Source organism: Pinus tabuliformis, chromosome 6 (genome assembly GCF_031772625.1).
Source record: "Pinus tabuliformis cultivar Carrire ecotype Pingquan chromosome 6, CPIR1, whole genome shotgun sequence".
NCBI classification, from domain to species: Eukaryota; Viridiplantae; Streptophyta; class Pinopsida; order Pinales; family Pinaceae; genus Pinus; species Pinus tabuliformis.
Window position 1 is genome coordinate 212,534,919 of NC_142292.1, and position 22,688 is coordinate 212,557,606.

The 22,688-nt window shown below is 40.4% G+C and overlaps 1 protein-coding gene across 5 annotated transcripts in view; it reads left to right on the forward strand.

The window, feature by feature from the left end:
- Positions 1-1,873: 1,873 nt before the first annotated feature.
- The window catches only part of LOC149258215 (deSI-like protein At4g17486), a 128,614-nt gene continuing 107,799 nt past the window's right edge, over positions 1,874-22,688 (forward strand). For 2 of the 5 annotated variants that reach the window (XM_089414913.1, XM_089414920.1), the window contains exons 1-2: positions 2,023-2,380; positions 2,707-2,941. In XM_089414913.1, coding sequence (XP_089271039.1) covers positions 2,806-2,941 — 136 coding nt within the window. In that variant the 5' untranslated portion in view covers positions 2,023-2,380; positions 2,707-2,805. The other 3 variants (XM_089414915.1, XM_089414917.1, XM_089414924.1) reach the window with 3 other exon arrangements.

A 22,688-nucleotide genomic window follows, 5' to 3' on the forward strand; every position in this document is an offset into this window, starting at 1 on the left:
TCGTGTGACTTCTTAGAGGGGAACACATGCTCTTAACAATTAAGCCCACTCAAACTATATTAAAATAAAATTAAAATTAGCTCAAGCTACTTTACTTTACATCATATTTATAAAGTCTTTCAGTAGAAATCACATAACAATTTTTTTTGTTCGACGCGTTTCGAACCAACCAATGTGGTTCATCATTAGAACTAGATGAAAAGGCAGACCATGACAACAACGACTTCAGTAGAGAGCAACGTAAAGACCATAATTCCAAGTAATGGCTATTTTTGAAAAATAATATTATTAAGTAACGGCTAGTTTTTGAAAAATAATATTTAAATTAATTTATTAAAATCAAATATTATTAAAAATTCTATTAATGGAAATATTTGATTTTAATAAATTAATTTAAATATTATTTTTCAAAAACTAGCCGTTACTTAATAATATTTGTTAATATCATAATTTAAATATTATTTTTCAAAAATAGCCATTACTTGAAATTATGGCCTCTACATTATGGTCTCTACATTGCTCTCTATTTAAGTCGTTGATGAACAACACTGGTTGGTTCGAAAAAAAAATTTGTTACGTGATTTCTACCAAAAGTCTTTTCGTAATTCATTATGGATCACATGAATTCAGAAATCATATTTATATATTTAATCATAATAATAATTGATTATTAAATTCACACTAAAATGGTTGTGCAACCATCCATAATAATTATTATTTACAAGATAAAAATCCTTATTATTGGGATTTTTTTTTCTTCACTTGTGTATTGATTTTGTTTGTTTGTTTTTTCATTTATACATTAAAAATTAATTCATAAAAAATGGTTGTTTTACTACATTAGTAACTAGTTGTCTTTAGTGAGACTTTTAGGAAGTTTTTCACGTGAGATTTTTGGGTCTAATTTCTCTAAAATCTGGTAAGAATTTATTGAAATCACAACCTTTATAGGTAACTCTTGCAAAATCAAAGTGCCCTAAAGAATTTTCAAGGTGCTGAATCCATATATAAGTTGATAAGTATTTGATTTTTCAAATATTTTCATTAATAGAATTTTTAATAATATTTGATTTTAATAAATTAATTTAAATATTAATAATATTTGTTAATATCATAATTTAAATATTATTTTTCAAAAATAGCCGTTACTTGAAATTATGGCCTCTACATTATGGTCTCTACATTGCTCTCTACTTAAGTAGTTGATGAACAACACTCGTTGGTTCGAAAAAAAAAATTGTTACTTTTGATTTCTACCAAAAGTCTTTTCGTAACTCATTATGGATCACATAAATTCAGAAATCATATTTATATATTTAATCATAATAATAATTGATTATTAAATTCACACTAAAATGGTTGTGCAACCATCCATAACAATTATTATTTACAAGATAAAAATCTTTCTTATGGGGATTTTTTTTTTCTTGTATATTGATTTTGTTTTGTTTTTTTCATTTATACATTAAAAATTAATTCATAAAAAATGGTTGTTTTATTGTTTTTAGCGAGGCTTTTAGGAAGTTTTTCACGTGAGATTTTTGGGTCTAATTTCTCTAAAATCTGGTAAAAATTTATTGAAATCACAAGCTTTATAGGTAACTCTTGCAAAATCGAAGTGCCCTAAAAAATTTTCAAGGTGCTGAATCCATATATAACTTGATAAGTAATTCAGACACAATCAGAATGCCTTAAAAGTTTTTCCACCAGATTCTCACACCAACCATTCTAAAAACAAATCACACTAAATACAACTCCAATTAATAAGACAACTCCCATTAATAACTCTACTAGAATCATTGCCGATCCACCTAACCGTTAAAACTAATTATCGCTAGCATATTATAAATAAAAATAACCACGCACATAATAAATTAGATTGAACAACTGTCTCTCAATCGAATTCGCAAACTCTTCATTTTAAGCTCATGTGACCAGGTGGACAACTTGCTCCCACATCTCGTAGTCGAACTTACGTGGGAGATTTGAGAGTGGCCCGTCACTACCTTTGTTGGTATCTTCTAATTCTCAAATGTGATTTTTTTGGTTTGCTTCTCGGCTATTTTTGGCTGTATTTGAATAAAAATCAGAATCTACATTTACTGTACTGTGTCGTTTAACCTCCTGTTGATGGATCAGAGATGCATCTCAGGAATGTCATGGATCTGAGCATTCACAATTGAATTTTATTGCTGACTGACTGGTGCTCCAGTGGCGGCTGCTGCTGGTAACCTGTTAGACTTTTCTCATAGGCTCTTTGGCTTCGTTTCTGTGACAGGCAGAGCAGTTTCAGGTCTCTGCCAATCTCTGATGCTGGACCTCTTCGATTTCTCTCATAGGCTATCTGTCTCCGTTTCTGTGATAGGCAGAATAGTTTCAGGTATCTGTTAATCTGATGCACATGTATTTGCTTGCTTATTCTGCTCTCTGGCTTGGGAAAATGGAGAATTTGGTTTCTATATATCAACAGTAACTAAATTTGGGGTCGCTTAGATCACCTGTTTAGCCTATGCAGGTTACTGTTATTTGGGGCATTTCTCTTCTGTCAGTGTGGTTAAGGATTTCCATCTGTGAACTCCCATTGTTGTCTGTCTTATACTTTTGATTTTTGGGTTCTAGTGTATCTAAATAATTTCATATTCTGGGATCTTCATTTCATTACACAGTTTCATCCAACAACACATTTTTTTGTTTGGGATTGAGCAGATTTGGGTGGGTTATGGGGAGCCCTTAAGGAGACAAATGAAGTGGAAATAGCCATTCATGTTTAGAGGAAGGAGCACAGTGCATTCTGAAGGCTGAACAATGAGACCGATTACTTCAGATTCTGATTCCAGCAGCAGCAGCCGAGCTCAACTATATTTGAATGTCTATGATCTGACCCCTTTGAACAACTATATGTACTGGTTTGGCGTCGGCATCTTTCACTCTGGGATTGAAGGTGGGTAACTTCTTTTATCTTAAATAACAGACCTGTTTAGGGGCTATTATGTGTTGGCTTTTATCTCTTGATCCGACTGCTGCTAATAGATCATCACAATATATGTTTTGCATGCTTAATGTAGATTCTGCCACTTGGGTTAAAATAACACACACTTACCTGTATCTAGTTCTTCCAACTCCGGAATTTGGGAGATTGTCGATCTTTTCATGCTTCAGTCCTAGATTAGTATAAACATACCTCATTGTAACAGAAAAGTCAGTCGCTGCCCTTGTTTTTATCATAGAAATGGGATTCTATAACTCTGCGAGCCTTCTTTAGTTGGCTCTGCTCTGAGCTGGTGATCTGCGTCAAAACTCCTGGTCAAAATCATCTAGACACAATTTTTGTTTAATAAGTTGGCTAAGCTTTCCTGTGTTTTGTTAAGTTTATGTTCCCTGAAAATTTTTGAGCGCTTAACTCCTTATCTTTTAATGAGCCGAGCGATTGCCGAGTTACTTGATTCTCCACTTAGGGTGGAGTCATTGTGGAGTTACGAGTCATGTGACATTGGTTTCTAAAATGCCATCCTTTGTAAGAGGGAATCATAATAAGCCTTAACAATTGGTCTGAGGTCGCGGTTCATATTTTTGGAGAGCAGTATTTTGCCTCTCTTATTTGTGGACCAGGGCAAATTGTCAGCTATCATTAAGAAATTGGGCCTGCTAATCTTTAAATCAGACACGAACTGATAGTGTAGAGGGTAACAAGTTGGAATGGAAATAAAATGTTGCACTTAAAGCGCTATTTGACAAATAACTTATGAAGGCAATTTTCTTTTCTTTTTTATACTTGTTTGTTATATTTGCTTCCTTAGAAATACAGAGAGAGATAATCCTAGGGATTTTATTTTGATGATGTATCATAAATAATTTGTTTCTAATTTCTCTTCCTAAGCCCAATACTATTACCATAAGTTCCACATGAATTATATATTTTTGTGCGTACCTAAAACACTCTTTTTTATCTCAGCTAAAACCTAAGATATTCTGGTCTGATTTAGAATGAATAGACTTAAGGTTAGCAGCAAATGGAGATACGATCACAGCACTTAGTTTCTTGATTGTGATTGCATTCAAATCTCTTATGCTTCTTGATCACTTTGTAAAGTGGCAAAAGAAGGTATGGCCTGAATGACTGAAGTTGACTAATTTGTTGAGGGTCAAATCTGCCCTCTTGACCAACGTTGACTTTTCTGGTTAGGGCTATTTTGCTGCTGTTATAAATTATCAGATTTGTAAATTGTACTATCTCTCTTTGCTGAACTATTGAAGACTAAAAGAAGATTTCATCAAGGGTTTCCCCACATTGGGGTTTGTCCCTGGTTGGTGCCACATCTTGTGTCCTCTTGTCTGGGATTGTCTTCTACTGTTTATGTTTATGTTCTATCTGCATTTTACTTTCATGTTGATGTGATTGCTAATCTGAATTTTGACATTGGGCTTATAAAGAAATTGAAGTAATATTGCTCTAAAGCATAAATCATACCATTGTTGCCTAAAATTAACATGGTATCAGAGCTGAGGTGAAGACAAAGCCCAAGCAAGAGTGAAAGAGCAATCACCAAAGACAATTGGACAAGGACAAAAGGTTCAATGGGTTCATCATCCTACTTCCTGGCTGAAGACAAGCTCCATGATAAATCTGACTATCATAGATGGAAGGTGTCTCTTGATTTGACCTTGGAAGAAAAAGAAGCGATGGACTATGTGCAGGGTAAAATCCCTGAACCTCCTTCAAATGCACCCACTGCTGCGAAGACCAAACAAGAGGGCTGAAGTCAAAGCAAAGAAGATTATCAGGGATTCCCTTGACAAGCATCTGGTGGCCTACGTCTCTAAATTGAAGACCTCCAAGGAGATCTATGACAGGTTGGTCGACATGGCAAGGTTAGTAATGCTAATCAAATTCTATTTTTCAAGAATAAGTTGAAGGATATTAAGAAGGGCAAGGACTAGGATATTCAATCCTATTTATTGAGGATTACTGAGATCAAGAATGATCTACTCTCGATTGGAGAAGTCATTCCTGACAGGGAACTTACACTCACCACCCTTGGAGGACTCCCACCTGAGTGGTATATATTTAGAACCAGCATTCTTAACAATGATCAAATTCCAGGGTTTGAAGAATTGATGTCGAGATGCATTCAAGAAGAAACAAGAATGGTGGAGCAAGAAATTCCTTCTAATAAAAGCAACCCCACTGCATTCTCCGCTCATGCCAAAAGGAGAAATAATGCAGGGTCTAAAGGTCATTTCCATGGAAAGCCTGGATCTAAGGGAGGAAGGAAGGGCAGGGGCTTTGTTTGCAATAAGTTTGGCCACTATGCAAGGGAGTGTCCAAATAGAAGGGACACATCGCATGATCACAATCATTCCAGGGGCAACTTCAACAACAACGATCAAAGGAATGGCAGGTCTAGTGGCAAAGGAAAAAGGAATGCGAGACATCAAGGAAATGGTTGACCCTCCAAGAAATCAAGGAACTCCAGGTATGGAGAATCAAATGTTGTTAACAATAATCAAAATGAGTACTATCTTATATCGGCCCTCTCCACTGCTTCTCCTCCGGACACTTTGGAAAATTCGCTGATTGATAGTGGTGCCTCAAGGCACTTCACCGGATACAGGGAAGACCTCTCCAATCTGATAGAAAAGGAGACAAATTTGGAGATCATCCTTGGAGACGATGCCACCTATCTTGTGAAGGGAGTAGGGAATGTTACCCTTCAATTGAATCAAGGTAACACTTGCAAGAAGTACTATATGTACCTGATCTCAAGAAGAACCTGGTGTCCATTTCAGCCATGGAGGACAAAGGATTCAAGGTGGCATTTATCGATGGAAAGGTACGTGTTTGGAAAATAAATTTTAAAGGTACTTTTACTCTTGGGTTCAGGGTTGACACTTGTATCAAGTTGGAGGAAGTCCATTGGGAGCCATGTCTTGCGACACATCTCTACAATCAGAACTATGGCACTGGAGGTTTGCCCATTTTCATTATAAGGCCCTACCCGATGTGAGACATATGGTGACAGGTATGCCCGAGATGTGCTGAAGAAAAACTTACAAGGGGACCATTCCCCTCAAGTAATAGCCACAGATATATTGCAATTGATCCACTCCGACATATTTGGTATGATGCCTGTAAACTCTTTGGGAGGATACTTATATTATCTCACTTTACAGATGATTATTCTCGCAAGACCTGGATCTACTTCTTGAAGAAGAAGGATGAAGTTTTCATCTGGTTCCGACACTTCAAAGCCTTGATCGAAAACCAATCCGAGAAGAAATCAAGATATTGAGGACTGATAATGGGACTGAGTACGAATCCAATTAATTCCAAGATTATTGCAGAGAAGCTGGCATTAAGAGGGAGACTACAACGCCATACACTCCTGAGCAGAATGGTGTGGCTGAAAGGAAGAATCGCTCTATTGTAGAAGCAGTTCGTGCCGTGCTTCATGATCAAGGCCTTTCGAAGTTCCTATGGGCTGAAGATGCAAATACTGCTGCATATGTTCAAAACCGATGCCCTCATCAACCATTGGACTCCAAGACTCCCAAAGAAATGTTCACTGGTAAGAACCCTTATGTCTCTCATTTTAGAATTTTTGGAAGTACTGTATATTTTCATCTACCGAAAGAGAAAAGAAGTAAATTGGGTGCATCTGGGAAGAAATGAATCTTTGTGGGGTACAGTGAAAATTCTAAGGGATATAGAATTTATGTGGTTGGTCAAAAGGAAGTTGAGATAAGTCATGATGTCACATTCAATGAAGATATGGCCCTCAGGGAGATCAACAACCTTCCTATCCTAAGGAAGGACAAAGAAACTGACACCGGAAATTAAGGTGCAAAAGAGGACGAAACTATGCTTGATGTTGATAAACCTATGGATCCTATTGATCCTCCTCCTCATGAGCCCTCCTCCTCCAAAAGGAGACCCTAATGGCTTAGGGAGACTCTCGAAGACGCCGAGAGACACATTACACCAAGGGGGACTTTCCGTGAAAGCAAGAAGCCGAACAGGGATCAAGGATACTTGACCGTCATGAGCACTATCATTCAAAATGAGCCTTCATCATTCGAAGAAGCCGTGAAGCATCAAGTATGGAAGGATGCTATGAATGAAGAATACAAGTCAATTATGAAGAATGATGTTTGGGATGTGATCCCTAGATCCCAAGACAAATCAGTTGTCACCTCTAAGTGGCTCTACAAAATCAAGCATGAGTTGATGGAAGTGCAGACCTTCTCATTCATAAATGTAAGAGGGAGTTGGCTTCTGAATTTGAGATGAAGGACCTAGGACTGATGCACTATTTTCTAGGGTTGGAGGTCTGGCAAAAGCCAGGTAAAATTTTCCTCTCTTAAGGAAAATATGTTGTGAAGATATTGGAAAGATTTGGGATGGTGGACTGCAAGCCGGTGACTACTCCGATGTAACTTAACTTTAAGAAGTTATGTGGTAGTGCTGTTGGACCTGAATTGGGAAATGCTTCTGAGTATCATCAACTCATAGGAGCATTGATGTTCTTGGTGAACTCCCATCCGGACATATGTTTTGCAGTTAACACATTGAGCCAATATATGATCGAGTCTCATCATATACATTGGATTGGTGCCAAGAATCTTTTGAGATATCTTCGGGGCACAATCACTCATGGATTGAGATACACTGTCGGAGATGTGAGGCTGCATGGTTATTCTGAAACTGATTGGGCTGGCAGTGTGGTGGATCGCAAGAGCACTTTTGGATGTTGTTTTTCTTTGGGTTTTGCTTCAATATCTTGGATGAGCAGGAAACAGAAATTGGTTGCCTTGAGCCATGCCGAGGCCGAATACATAGCTGCTAGTATGGCCTCCTGTGAAGTTGTCTGGTTGATGAAGCTCTTCAGTGCGCTGTTTGGACATGTGCTGGATACCATCGTGATCCTCAGCGACAACCAAAGTGGGATCCGATTATCAGAGAATCCTGTGTTTCATGATCGCTCCAAGCATATACATATCAGGTACCACTTTATCCAGGATATGGTACAACGGAGAGAAATAAGGCTCCATCACGTTGGGACTGATGAGCAGGCCGCCGATATTTTGACAAAGCCCCTGGGGAAGGTCAAGTTCTTGGCCTTCCGAGAACGACTTGGAGTCGTGGAGAGACCCTCTTATGAGGGTCCTGTATGAGATGGACATTGAGCTCTGGGAGCTGGGGGTACTTCTTGGAGCGATGAGCAACCATAGGGTCAGTGGTTCAGCCTTCCCCTAGTGGTTTGCTGTGTACAGGGTGAGTGGTTCATCCTTCCCCTGCGATACACCTTGTCAACATGTAGGCAGGATGAGTGGTTCATTCTTCTCTAGCTGAGACATCCTACCCATGCAGTCTGGGACTCATGAGAAGTACCTCTCATTTGGCCAATGTGTAGGGAAATGAGGATAGGGACCATAGTACTACCGATGGACGCATCGTGTACTACTGTACTCCCTATGCTAGGATGACTGATATTGATCTGGGATCAATTGGAATTGACTTCAGGTCAGTGAGAGTGGTATGAGACTCTCTCTTTTGATTGGAACTGACTTCGGGTCAGTAAGAGTGGTATGACACACTCTCCTTTGGTTGAGATTGACTTCAGGTTAGTAGATAAGATAAGATAAGATAATTTTATTAATGTCCAACGAATGACCACAAAGTAGGTCAATGGGACTGTCGGTTACATAAGGGGCCGTGCCCAGTAGGAGAACCAATCGGTCTCCTCAGAAAGACAAATGCTGAAAGGAAGATAGAAACTAAAAACGAGGCGGGTTGGGAAGAGCGTATGGAGCTCCGATCCCGGTCACGCCTATTGATCTCTAGACTGCGTCATAGTATCACTGGTGAAGAAGATCCTGGGGACGCGGATGTGGGAGTCTGCTACTCCTAACATCCGAGGCCGAGAGAAAAGAACTGTGGGTAGTTCAGTAGGGTTTGCTGGTTTGAAGCGGTGGGCGCTGGTTGCCTCCCATTGTGTTGTCTCCATGATCTAATGATTCTGGGCCGCCTCTCGGGGAGATGCCTGGAATGGTTCTGCTGCTGGGCCCTCGTAAGCAAGGGGCCTCTCCTCTTAACTGAACGAGGGTCTGTCGATCTGTGTGAGCCGGATTGATCGGTACTCGGACTGGTTGATCTCTTAACTCCTCGGGCTGAGGGGAGGTTGGAGGATATGCTCCCGATGCTTTAGAGTTTCCTGGATGTAAAGTGCGACGCATCTCTGGTCTGTGTAGTTGAAGAAGCTGAATAGGTTCTGTGGTCCTCTGAACAGACAGTGGAAGCGACCTTTAATCTCATAATATATCGGACAACCGAAGATGAAGTGCCATTCGGTTTCCACCTCCTGTGTATGGCATAGCCGGCAAATCCTGTCAACTCTCTCTATCTGGTGGTCTGTCTCTACCCGAAGCCTATGTGATCCAACTCTGAACTGCCCGAGGGGGATCCGAAGAGCATGCATCCAATGTCGAAGCGTGTACTGGGGGCGAACTATAAGCCCGTCTCTGATACTCAAGAAGTGTTCTGCATAGAACGCCATCTTTGGACGCAGGCCCCCCGGAGGGTTAATCCATGTGACCCGGATAAACTGCCTGTAGATGTCTTCCTTGATGATCTTATTAAGTTCCTGCCTGGGGGGGAGTCCTCTGGGGGCGTTCAGGGAATACCGAAAGGGGGGGAGATGATCTATATGGAGACCCACTGACTCGAGGAACTTCGAGACCCCTGTATACCAACACTTGGCTTTTCCTGGTTGGGTGCGGTCGATGGCCTCAGAAGAGCAGTAGGCTAGATAAGGGTACCTTTCGCGTCCTTTCAATGTATCTGCGAAGCTCCGGGATCGGTGAAGAAAGGAGACCAGTTTGAACGCTGTCTCAAGGCGGAAGGGCTGTGCACCAAATTCGGCCAATATGATTTGTTGTGGGATAGTATGCTTGCAACGGATAATACATCGGAGGAGAAGGGTTTGGACTCTCTCAACTGCTGCCCAATCTGACTCAAGCAAGGAGGGGCCCCAAATTTCCGATCCGTACAGGACCGTGGGTCGGATCAGGGTGTCCATAAGGCTCAACTTTGACGAGATGTCCTGGAAGTGATGGTGGAAACATTGTTTCTCTAAAATGGCTAGAGAGCCATACCCCTTATTGATCCGAGGTTGCGGAGCTGGCCGCATACTGAACCGGGGGCCCGAAAACTGTACTCCCAAGTACGTGTAGCTATTGGTAATCTCCACTCTCTCTCCCTTGAAGAGAAATCGGAGATCTTGAGACTTCTTCGTCCCGTTGAAGACTATTAATTTTGTCTTGCTCAGGTTCACTGTCAATTTCCTGAGATCACAGAATAGGGCTAATGCATCCAGCTGCCTCTGGAGACCTTCTGGTGATGAGGATAAGAGTGCAATGTCATCTGCAAAGAGTAAGATATAGATCAAAACCTGATGAAGATAGCAATCGTCAGACTCCTGTATGTGTTCCCGCAGAAAGGCTTCAAGCTCATCAATATATATCCCAAATAGGGTGGGGGAGAGTGGGCACCCCTGCTAAATTCCAATCGTGCTTCGGATGAACTCAGATAGTCCTCCCATAGTGCGAAGACGACCCAGGACAGACTCGTAAAGACGCATAACAGCAGTCAGCCGGGAGTTTGAGATATTGGTGTCTTTGAATCGCTGTAGAAGATCCTCTCTCGGGACTGAATCAAAAGCCTTCCGGAAGTCCACAAAGCAGCAGTACACCTTCGAGGACCGGTGGCGTGCTTCCTCGATCACAGCACAGAGTGTAAAGATGTGGTCAATGGTCTGATGATCTGGCCTGAAACCAGCTTGGCCTCTGGCCCTGAGCTCTCTTTCTTCAAAATCGCCGGAAAGCTGTCTATGAAGGATAGTGGCATAGAGTTTTGAGAATGTATGACCCACCATAATTGTCCTGTAGTTGTTGGGGTCCGAGGTATCCCCTGACTTATGGATGGGATATATAATATGGTGGGACCATATGGGGGGGAACCCTTCTCGGACCACATGGTTGATAGAGAACGGTATGATACATTCTCGATCACCACTTCTTTTTCATAAGTTCAACAGAGCAAAACAGTGCATTGATGGTAGAGATAGTACAGATTGGCAGATGGATTAGCAGATGGAGTTCTCCCTAGTTGAGAGGGAGTGTTAAAATTGGCAACTAGGGCCAAACTCCACATGGGTCATCTTATTTATGACAATTGATATTTTTCTCGGATTCATCTCTTTGAGAGGTGTAGGATTGATCTAAAGATCATCCGATTCCGACATGTACAAATGAAGTTATGAATCTATTTTGATTATAGACAAATTGTCAAGGTCGGCCAGCAAACTTATGTAGGCTCAGAAGCCCAATAGTCACATCTAATCATCCTCAATTTTTGCTATAAATACATGATGACTTAACCTCATTTGGACAATCATCTTCACACCTCTCTCTCTTTTTCCTCATTGATTGGGTACGGATTTCTGGGGGTCTCTCTCTCCACACATCTGAAATTTCAGGAGAGTGAAATTTCAGGAGGCCGAATTTCAGGAGGCCGAATTTCAGGAGACCGAATTTCTGGACAGTTTGACCAAGCGTTGACTAGCAAATGTTGACCTTCTTTGATTGCGTTTTTGTGAGGGCTATCTTTGTTTGGGCAGGCCACATTTATGGGCACAAAAATCGAGGCTAAATGTTGACTGTCGACCAACAGTGACTGCAGCTAGGGCTGACCACAGGTTGGCTGTTTGACCAAATTTGACTGGGCTGATTTTGGACTGTTTTGAGGGCTGATTCATTTTGCTGTTTGGAGGTTGAAGTTGACTAATTTGTTGAGGGTCAAATCTGCCCTGTTGACCAACATTGACTTTTCTGGTTATGGCTCTTTTGCCGCTGTTATAAATTATCAGATTTGTAAATTGTACTATCTCTCTTTGTTGAACTATTGAAGACTAAAAGAAGATTTGATCAAGAGTTTTCCCACATTGGGGTTTGTCCTTGGTTGGTGCCACATCTTGTGTCCTCTTGTCTTGGCTTGTCTTCTACTGTTTATGTTTATGTTCTATTTGCATTTTACTATCATGTTGATGTGATTGCTAATCTGAATATTGATACTGAGCTAATAAAGAAATTGAAGTAAAATTGCTCTAAAGCATAGAACATACCATTGTTGCCTAAAATTGACAAAAATGTATGCAACAGTTGCAGAAAATAAGTGCACCAGCAACTGAGAGAGTATATGAATGTAATGTTATTGATTTTTGAAAAATACTATATATGTGAGTACATGAAGAGGTGACTCTTCTTATTCCATTTAATTACAAACTAATTAAAGGGTTTTTTTTTTCCAGTTGGAAAATCTGTAACCTTTTATTAAAAAATGAAAAGTTACAATTGCAGATGCTGATGCATTTCCATAAGCTGCCCAATGGGCTCCGGTGCCATGGCACCCAACGCATCGTTAAATGACTAACGTGCAAAAATGATGAGAAGAGAAAAGAGAGAGAGAGAGGGGAAGCAAGAAAAACTGAGAATACATATGTGAGTAAGACTCACGCTTCAAGTTTTTCTTCCTTTTTTCTTTTCGACCTTGCGCCACTCGCCTTGGGTGGGCTCAATCGAGGCTATGACTAACTGTGTTTCAACTTTCTGCGAGCCTGGTTCCTTGTCTGAATCTGATGTGTCTGATTGGTGGTACCGTTTTATCCCTCCCATGTTCTGGTCATCGTTTATCTTCTCTGCCTGATTTGGATGAAACTGTGGAGCCTTGTTGTCTGATATGTTTCCCTTCTGATTCCCTACTTCAGCTTCCTCTATGATGGTATCATCCTCTTCTGATTCTGATTCTTCATCTTCTGATGTAGGAGGGGCTTTCTTTTCCGGCACTCTCTTTTTTACGACGTCATCTATATTCTGCCATCCTTTGGGCTTCCTTTGTTGAGGCTTTTGCATGCATTGTACAAATGCCCTGTTTGTTGACATCCCCTGCATCTGAAAGCTGTGTTCTCATAGTCCAGAGATTGTTTCCACTGCGAATTGTTGAAGTTCAGATTGATGCTTTCAGGTAATCCTTGGCTAAGATCTACCTCGACACATATTCTAGCAAAGGTAAAAATTCCTTTTATATGTCTCTCTGTATCAATCTTTAATATTCTCCCGAGGGTATTCCCAATAATTATTAAGGCTTTGGAATGCCAAAAATGTATCGGGAGGTTATGCAGCCTGACCCAAACTGGCATCCTTGATACTACCATAGTGTTTGCATCAAACTCCGGGAACCATGGGGTAACAAAAAGTCCCGCACTGCCCCAAAACCATGGCCCTTGACTGAAAACTTTTTCCCTATCTTCTTCTAGGTTAAAGTTTACTATGAAGAAGCCCTTAGAGCATAGGTGTATTTGGCAGTTTTTTGTCCACACCGTGTGGATCCATTGGTGTAATGCATCAGTTCTAGGCCAAAAGCCGTTAAATCTACAGATAACAGCATTTTTTTGTAAATCTGAGAATATGTAATTTACCTCTGGTATATCCAGGGATGTGGAGGGGCTCTCTGGCGATTGATCCACGATGTACTGCCCTGGGGGTACATTAGCAGATGTGGATTCTTTCCCCTTTAGAGGTTCTTTCCCTTTGGCTGCATCGCGATAAGTACCTGTAGGTTTTGAGGGAGCACCCTTGGATCCACCTCGCAGTCGCAGATTGAGAATAATAGTTGAGTCCTTTGCAACCCTATAGTGCTGGAGTGTATGCTGGTCCTGTAGGCAGAGCCCTGAAAATAGTAGATTTTGTACTGAGACTGGAAGTCCCAATTTATCCTGGATCTCTTTTTTTAGCTCCAATACACTCATCCGTTCCCAGATCTGCACGCAAACGTGTCTGCCTTCTGTTGATCTGATGAAGATTTGCTTCAGATCCGCTGAATCTACCTTGACCAAGTCCAGTTTTTCGGACTGGATTCCTGAATCTGGCGATCTTCCCTCTTTCTTCTGCCTGGATCTGGACAGATCTGATAGAGCTGCCCCGGATCTGCGATTTTTGGCCCGATCTGATGGGCAATTTACCAGATCAGGGCTCCTGTTGGGGCGATCTCCCATTTGCACTGCGCATTCTGCTAACCCTCTGTTGAAATGATACCAATATCCTCCGATCTGCCGCCTGGGTACTTGGGCAGTTTGATCCGTTCTAGATCTGCAGAGATTAGGGCTCAGGTCGGGTAGATCCGTCCTAGGTCGGCTGAGTTTTGACCATGCAGATTTGTAGTGTGTCAGATCTGCTTCCCTCAGTCCTCCATCCTTGCATGCAGAGGTCGCGAGTGGAGGGACAATGTCGGCGCGAGCTATAAGACCAAACCCTGGCGATTTCCCATCTCCGCGGTGGATTTTGAGCCAAAAGGCCGTTTTCGTGTGCAGTTTTCTGCTCTCATATCTCTTAGCGATCTTCGCTTCCAAATCCGCCTCTGATACATGATTTGGGCGATTTTCTGCTGTCTCAGGGCCGTCAGATATTTCCCAGGCGTTAGGCCGCTTTGCCAAGCCCGTGCCGGCAGTCCAATAGTCATCAGAGCGTATGCTCTTGTGGCCGGTCCCGTGGAGGATCGTGGCTTTGGCTAGCCCTGCATCGCCTCCGCCATAGACCGCAGAACCTGTGGTTTCGTTACCGGCGCAAGAGGAAACCTCGGCGATGGCCATCTCGAAACCCTTCAATCCTTCTTCCAGGATCCGATTCAAGAAGATGGATATGTTGCCCAAACTAATTAAAGGGTTTGAAGCTAATCTAAAAGTTATTTTTATTTTATTTTATTTATTTTTCTCTCCACATAAAATTTTTGGGCATTGAGGTCCATCAAGGAAATACAATTCATTCCACTCTTTAGCCTGTAAGTGAGAATGAGATTTGCTGGTATGTTGCTGGCACCACAGAGATATATCCTCAAACAACAGCTTGCTTACATGTACATACCCTATCTCTCCACTGGAATTGAATATGTGACCTCAAAGGATAAAACAATGTTATTAACCATTAGGCCCATTCAAATTGTACAAATCTGTTCTAAACGTTATGACCATTACACATATACTTTAATGCCCTCTCTTAATGTTCTTAATAGGTACAATTTGTTGTCCCAAAGAATAACCAACTCATTTGGACCAAGCTTGTTGTAGGAACTATCTGCAGCTTGCTTCTGAGATGTGCAATGCATCAGCAACTGGAAATGAAGATAATGAAACTCTACCTAATGGAAATCCAGCAACCTGCAGTCCACAATCTCACACCTTGATGCCTCTTGAATAGACTACATACGCCTCTCAAATGCTCTCCAAAAATCATATTCTGAAGCTGCTACAAAATGAAAAGTAATGCTGATTGCATGGCCTGTAGCCCCCTGGCTGACGTAGAGCAATCACCTGACCCATCTATTGATCAATTGTTGACTGTTCAGCCAGATGAGAGCTGATGCTGGCCGAAAATTACAGCCTACCTACCATCGATGTGTTGGAAACTAGGCAATTACTGAGATGGGGGGTGAATCAGTATTGTGTCTTTTAGCAATTACCAATTTTAAATTATTTTAACAGCCTTTTAATTTTTTTTAACAATTAGCAGATTTATATAGGTGTTCAGCAATTAACCATGAATTCAAAGGCAAACATACAAATTACACATGCAATGCATTTAGACACTAGATATAAGTGGAAACCCATAAAAGGAGAAAACCACAAATTTTGTTGTTGTGATGTAAATGCAAGCACCCACTCCCTTTTTACATCAGCTTTTGTAGGAACCCACCTATAGGAGGCTTCAATCCCTCTTTTATTCTGCAAGCTACAACTTGCTGGAAACACCCACTCCCACTTCCCACTGCTCCAACCTGTTCTTTTTCAGGCTACAAACTGAAAAGAGACACCAATCCCCTGATGAATTAAAAATTTACTTTGCTGGTTTACCTGATTTTTAAATTCTGAACTCTTTCTTATCTCTGTTCTGTACTCTGTCTCTGCTCCTTTACAAGTGCTTATCTCCTTTGCTCCTCTATCTCAATTCTGTTTTTCACTTCAGCTTCTCTTTCTCTCTCTATTCTTTGTGTTGCCAGGCAAATATCTAATCAGGTCTCTCAACTATTCAATCAACTAGCAGAACTGCCTTCCGAAAATCCATCTTTATATAACTCGCTGTTACTTTGTATTCAAACGCAGGGATTTGAAAAAAACTGGTTATCTCTTTGTATTCCAATGTTGTCTCTTTGTGGTCCACCCATTCGTTTCACATTCTTCCAGATTTTAAAGATCAAAACAAAATAAATGGACCTTGAAATAACATAAGCCAACTCCAATGAGTGCATAAACCGTGCCATGTGATTATTCACCAAAAAGTTTAGCCACTACTTTTGCCAACATCTCAAGTGCTAGTTATGATTTAGAACAGCGAAAATAGTCCATCCAGTACTTGCACTTTCAATTTATCAAATGTGCTGACCATACTTGTCCAAGAGATGACTATGATGACACACATAGGTGAACAAAAACTACAATTGTTGTCAAGAGTGTAGAGGATTACAGAGGACACCATTACAGACCCCATACACAACTAGCCATATCTTTCTTCCACCTCACTAATAGGCTTGACAGTGCTGCCCTGTTGGTCTTCCAATACCTCCAAGATCATTCCATCTTCATCATGCGAAAGGCTATAGCGTGTTTGGTTCCTCCAAAGAAAACACAATAAAGCTGCTTGATGGAGATAAGAAGCTTAAAGAGTGCCCAGTAAAGCCACAGATAAGACAATGCCAAGCCAACTGCCAGACAATGTAACTCCATTTGCAAAACATGAGGTTCCTTGGATCATATTTCATCAACCTACCAGTGTCATCTCCACTGAGGATAGACAATAAAAAATGTCTTATATCGGTTCTGGAATCAGTGAAGTATATTGCTCCTCCTTCATCAAGGTCAAGATCATTTGTGGATCGAAATGGCACTCCCTTGGCTTCATTGGTGATGGCTTTTGCAGGCCCTCCTTTGGAACCCACAAGAAGCAAGTAAAAATTAGTATTTATCTTTCAAACACTGCTGATCTAAATCTGCTTCAGCCTTCATCACTTCCTGGCTGGCAACCTTCTCGAAGCAAGAGATCATAAGAACAATTTGGGCAGCTTCTGTGGTAGTCAACAATAGAGGTACTGCAATTGTCACAATACAGTCTTTCTTCTATATTGAGTTTAGCCCTAGGAACTTTCAGCATTTTTGTTGCTCCTCCTTGAATCCTGATCTCTGCATCCTGCTCCAAACACTGCTTATAACGGATATCCCCAACATGTGGCACCACAACACAACTTGTGGTGTGATCTCTTCCTGGTGATAATTTGGATCTTTAAGTCAACAACAAACTTTCAGAATTTCATTTGACAACTTTCTCAAACTATATTGAAGTTGGATCTGCCTCACACTTTTCCATCTCCCACATTCTTTTGTGGGTGTTGGTGCACAAGTCTTCACATTACATTTTGACTACAAGCTTTCTACCTTCATCGACTTCTAGTTAACTGGAACAGTATGTAGGTTCTAATCTGCTTTTACATTTTCAGGTACTCTAACATAGGGTATCTCTCACATTCAAAAATTGTGCTTTCTGTTACTGAGAGGCACCCACTTTACGAGTTAAAAATATATAATGCTCTTCTTTAAGGAGTTCTAGCCACTGATTTTAATTTCTCCACTTTACTGAGTAGCAATCTGCGTGCTCTGAATCCAGTGAGACAGGGGATGCAGTAATGGTCTGCGTGCTTTGAATCTTTGAAGTCTGCAAACTGCCTGCGGACAAGGAAATAGTTTGACCAGACCATTGACCGATGATTCACGCTACTTCTTAGTGACCTGAGTGTGACTGGAGCAACATACAACCATCTCAGGCCTTTGATCCTCAAAACCCATGTGCTCGATCTGCGCCAAGACACCTGGAAGTATGATAACCTTTAAACACCTGACGCAGAACTGAATTCAGCTAGCAGGAATCAAACCATGTGAGCAGGAAACCTTCAGCTAACACAGGAACACTGCTCTCCTTGAATAGGTGGTGGATGAAATTGCTCCAATGAAAACACCTTTGACATCAATGCCAATACTATTAACACGATGTAGAATCTCTTTTTTTTTTCCACTAGATGCACTTTTTTACATATCTGTAGCACAATATCTGAATGCTGAAAGACCAGGCCTTCTGACCTTGCCATGAACTGTAAAGAGCCCAACCTGTATGCTGTACCTCAAGCTAAACTTCACCACTCTTTACATTTTGGAATTTCTCAAGCCAAACTGAACAACCATCGCTAGCAAAATTGTGTTTTGCTTCACTGTGGAGGTAATTTTGCCGTCACTGTCCATGAAGGATTTCTTCCACTTAGTAACATATGGTATTGATGAAATATACCTTCTCCCGCTGCTTACCTTCCTTTTGGTCTCCTTCTTGGCCATGTCTGTCTTGGTTGAGGATGCTTCTCCAACTTTACATCTTCCAAAGTTCTGTAGTACCATTTTGGTATTATTTCAGTGTCTTACATACCTTGCACCAGATGTCCTAGCTGTTCACATGGGTTCACAATGTCACATTGCACAAATTCTGATACTGCTTTAGCTCTCCAAGTTTTGTCACCTTCCAATGCTACCTTGTGGTTCTTGCCTGCTACATATAACTTGCATATATCTTTCCTCCTTTCTTGTATATCTGGGAATGCAATTACCATTTTGCATTTTCTTAAGTAAGGAAAAATTCTGAAATTGGCGTGTCCATACCCTTGGTGCCACAATGAACAGCTGCTCCTACTTTCAGTGTGCCAGCACTTGTCTCTGAACCAGTAATTTCAGTCCATGGAAATTAAGTTCTAAACTTTTAAGTACCAGTCTTAGTAGGGGCAGATTCAGTTCAGCAAGTTCTCAGGATCGTTGAAAACTTGAGCACTTTGGAGACAACAAGATTGGGTTTGTGCAGGTCAGGATTACTTCTGGAATAATTTAAACACATGAAAATAGCTCTCACAAGGACCAAACTCAGTTTTCTTGGAGGACAAATAAGTGCTTTGTAAGGATAAAGATGTTAATTGGTATTCCACCAAGATCAAAATCAAGCCAAGTCTAGTGCATATATGGAAATATCAGAGCACCTTTTACAAGTTTGATTTCAGTGCTGTATGGAGAAGTCAAAATCGGCAGAAGAAGACCATCTCTTGCTTGTATATCGAATTTATAAGATTTGAGGACCTGGACTAGTGCTTCCAGAAGATCAATCAGGTACATGTATATCATCAATGCTAGTTAGCATGAGAAGAGAGTGCTCAACATGATCCTAGATTAGCAGCTTTTGGGTACTGCATCAGCACGTAACTAATGACAGTTGTGGTAGCTTCCAGTGGCAGTTCAATATATTAAAATTGGCATCTTCCAGTCCTTAAGGCTAGCGCTAGGGTTGAGGTTCCAAAATGGCAGAGATCAATCTGTGAGGTTAGCGCACTGCTGGAGATCTAAATTTAGCAGACCTCTGAGATGGACTAAGCAATTGCAGGTTAGTAGGCTAAGCACTCCATTTCAAGCAAATCAGACCTGTAAAGGAGTACATCACAGAAGGATAAATTTGGACAGGCACTTTTGTGAGGCTAAAAGTTGGCAGGTTTAGTTGAGCTATTGACCAAGATTTAATAAGCATAAATCCAGTGCTATTATGTGGGGAATAAAATTAGCATGTGAAAGTGTTTTTGTGAAGGGTGAACCAGCAGATCTGAAGTGGCTTGCATTGAGACCAAATTAACATATAACCAGTGCTCCAATCAGCATCAGAGGTTACTTATTCAGCAAGCAATGTAATGGTATGCATGGTGCATGGATGGTGGTGGACTTAGGTAATTCAGGATCACCACATGAGCATAAAGAGGAGTGCTGCTTTTGAGGTTATTAACAGACAAAGAGAGGTGCTGTTTTTGAGGAGCTGTTATCAACATTTGGAGCCGTTGCTATTGGGTGTGTGTAAAGTGTTTTGATGATGTGATTTGATTTACTTTTGAGAGGCTTATACATCATAAGGAGGGGCATTGCCTTGTGCTAAAAATGGCATTGCTGTTATGCTAAATTCAGTATGAGAACAAGTAAAGATGGGTGCTGGATTTGTATTAAAAATAGTGCCATTGAGTGTGAAATTCAGTATATAGATTAATCCAAGAATGGGCACTTATTTTTCTGGATTTGAAGCTTGACATTGTTAGGAAGGGAGTGCTTCTTTCTTTGAATTTTGGTGTTATTTTTGGTCAAGGAGGGTGCTATTCATTAGATCAAAGTTGCTGAAATTATGTTGATATCTTGTGTTATCTGTGCTATTCATTAGATCAAAGCTGCTGAAATTATGTTGATATCTTGTGTTATCTTCCGCTGTTAAAAGTTACAGGATCAGTGCTATCCTTTGGGAGACAATTAAGCATGGAGTATGTAGCCAAGCTTAGCGTGACCCTTCTTGGGAAGGAGAAAAACAAGGCCAAATTTAGGTAACAACTTCAGATTTGGAAACATCCTTCAACTAAAAGAAGAGGAAGGGCAGTCAAAGCAATTCATTGGCACATCTTCCATCCTCTTCCTGTTCAAACTTCATCTTATTCTTCTCTACTTCATTTCATAGCTTGAGTGACTATGCTGCAATCTAAGGTTTTCTTGAAGGAAAATTTTCTGCGCACTTCTAATGCAGATTGTATCACTTGGAATTGTGGAGGAATAAGAGTTTGAGTAGTGATTCTTGTCAATCCCCTTAGAATATTTTGATTAAATGGTCCTGATCTGAAGTATTTTAGACCGTGTACTTGTAAATGACTCTGAATATTTTGAAAGTAAGTGATCTTATTTCATTGTCTATTGTAAAATCTTTGGTTGTTGTGAAAATTTCTTCACAACTGATCATTCGAACTAGGTTTAAGATTCATATTTGAGATTCTTTTGTTAGTAGGATTCAATGTTTTAATTTCCCCCTTACTTTTCTCTCTTTCTTTTTCTCCTTCTTTTCACCCAAATTCAATGAATGAAGGCACCAGTCATATATAAATCAGTCTTAAATGTTACAGATGTAAAATCCTTCTTTGCTGATTTCAAGGTTTTATATGCTGTTTGAACTTTGAGGGCATTAAGTTGCTGGTTTACAACGTTTCTTTTCAGATGTGAAGTTTTCTCATGCTGATTTGAAGTATGCTGCAGATTTAGAGAGATATAATCAATGATATTTTATAGGGCTACCCTCTAGAATCAACAACTGACCGTGAGGCAAGAGGGAAAGGCACCAGTCACATATAAATCAGTCCTAGATATTGCAGATGTAAAAGTCTTCTTTGCTGATTTCAAGGTTTTATATTCTGTTTGAGGACATTAAGTTGCTGGTTCGCAAAGTTTCTTTGCAAATCTGCAGTTCTCTTGCTGATTTGAAGTATGTTGCAGATTTAGAGGCAATTGATGATATTTTATAGGGACACTGTCCAGAATCAACTAAAACTGACCTTGAAGCAAGAGGGATTGTGTTGATGGCAGAGGCATCTTCCTTAAACTATCCATTCATAACCCTTTGAGATTGGTTTCTCAAGGGAGAATTTCAGATGGTAAGTTACCAAGGCATGTGACTTGGTTACATCACACAACACAAACCTTTAAAGGTCATGTTTCTTTACCACTTAATGCAACTGCGTTTCCTGCTTTCTTTTCAAGCACAAAGCAATTATCTCCTCCCTTGAAGCTTATGTCCAAAAGTGGACTTTCATTTCTTATTTAACTCATTGAAAAAGGATTCGTTTTCAAGCATAGAATGTGAACTACATTCTAAATATGAAGACTTCGACTTCGGACTCACTCTGGACATTCCCTCTTCCTTCCACATAAAGATCTCTATCATCCCCCAAAATTACTGTATTTGATGTGAATCGTCCTCAACTAACCATTTAGGTCTGTTAGTCACATGTTTGATGCACTAGAATCAAAATGCTAGGCAGTTGATTTGCCTTCTTTCTGAGAAGCAACAAAGCAAAAAGTTATTTTTCCTATTTTCCCTCTTTTTCAGTAACGTTAACTTGCTTTTTAGTGAGTTTTCCATGCTTCAAATCATTCATTTGTTTCCTACACTCAACCTTCAGATGCAATACTTTACCACAATAGTAATGCTTCAAATTTTTAGTTTTTGATTTACTTTAACTTGAATCTGAAGTTGTAGGTCTTCTTTCACTTGTGCTTGCCCCTCCTTGCTTTTGCTTACCATTGTACTTCGCTGCAAAAGCACTTTCAGAGGTGCTACTTTCGTTCCTAGATTGGTTCTTCCATGTTTCCTTTTGTAATAGATGACTTGACTTCTTTTCAGAAGTTGTGTCAGTTTGGGTAGAGTATAGTGCACCAAAATGATCAAGATCAATGTAGATTTTCCTTGAAATCCTGCAACTGCTTGAATGAACAAATCTGAACTAATTTTGTTGCACCAAGGCACAGGATTTCTCTACGATATATAAGCAGTGGAATAAAAGAAACACAAAGATAGAGAACACAGTCATAGAATAACACAATATTTTTCTAGGGAACCCAACTGGGAAAACCCTCTCCTTGCCAATAGATTTTATTGAGAAAAAATGAGCAAACAGAATTCCTTACAAGGCAAACTGTTTCAACAGAAAACAA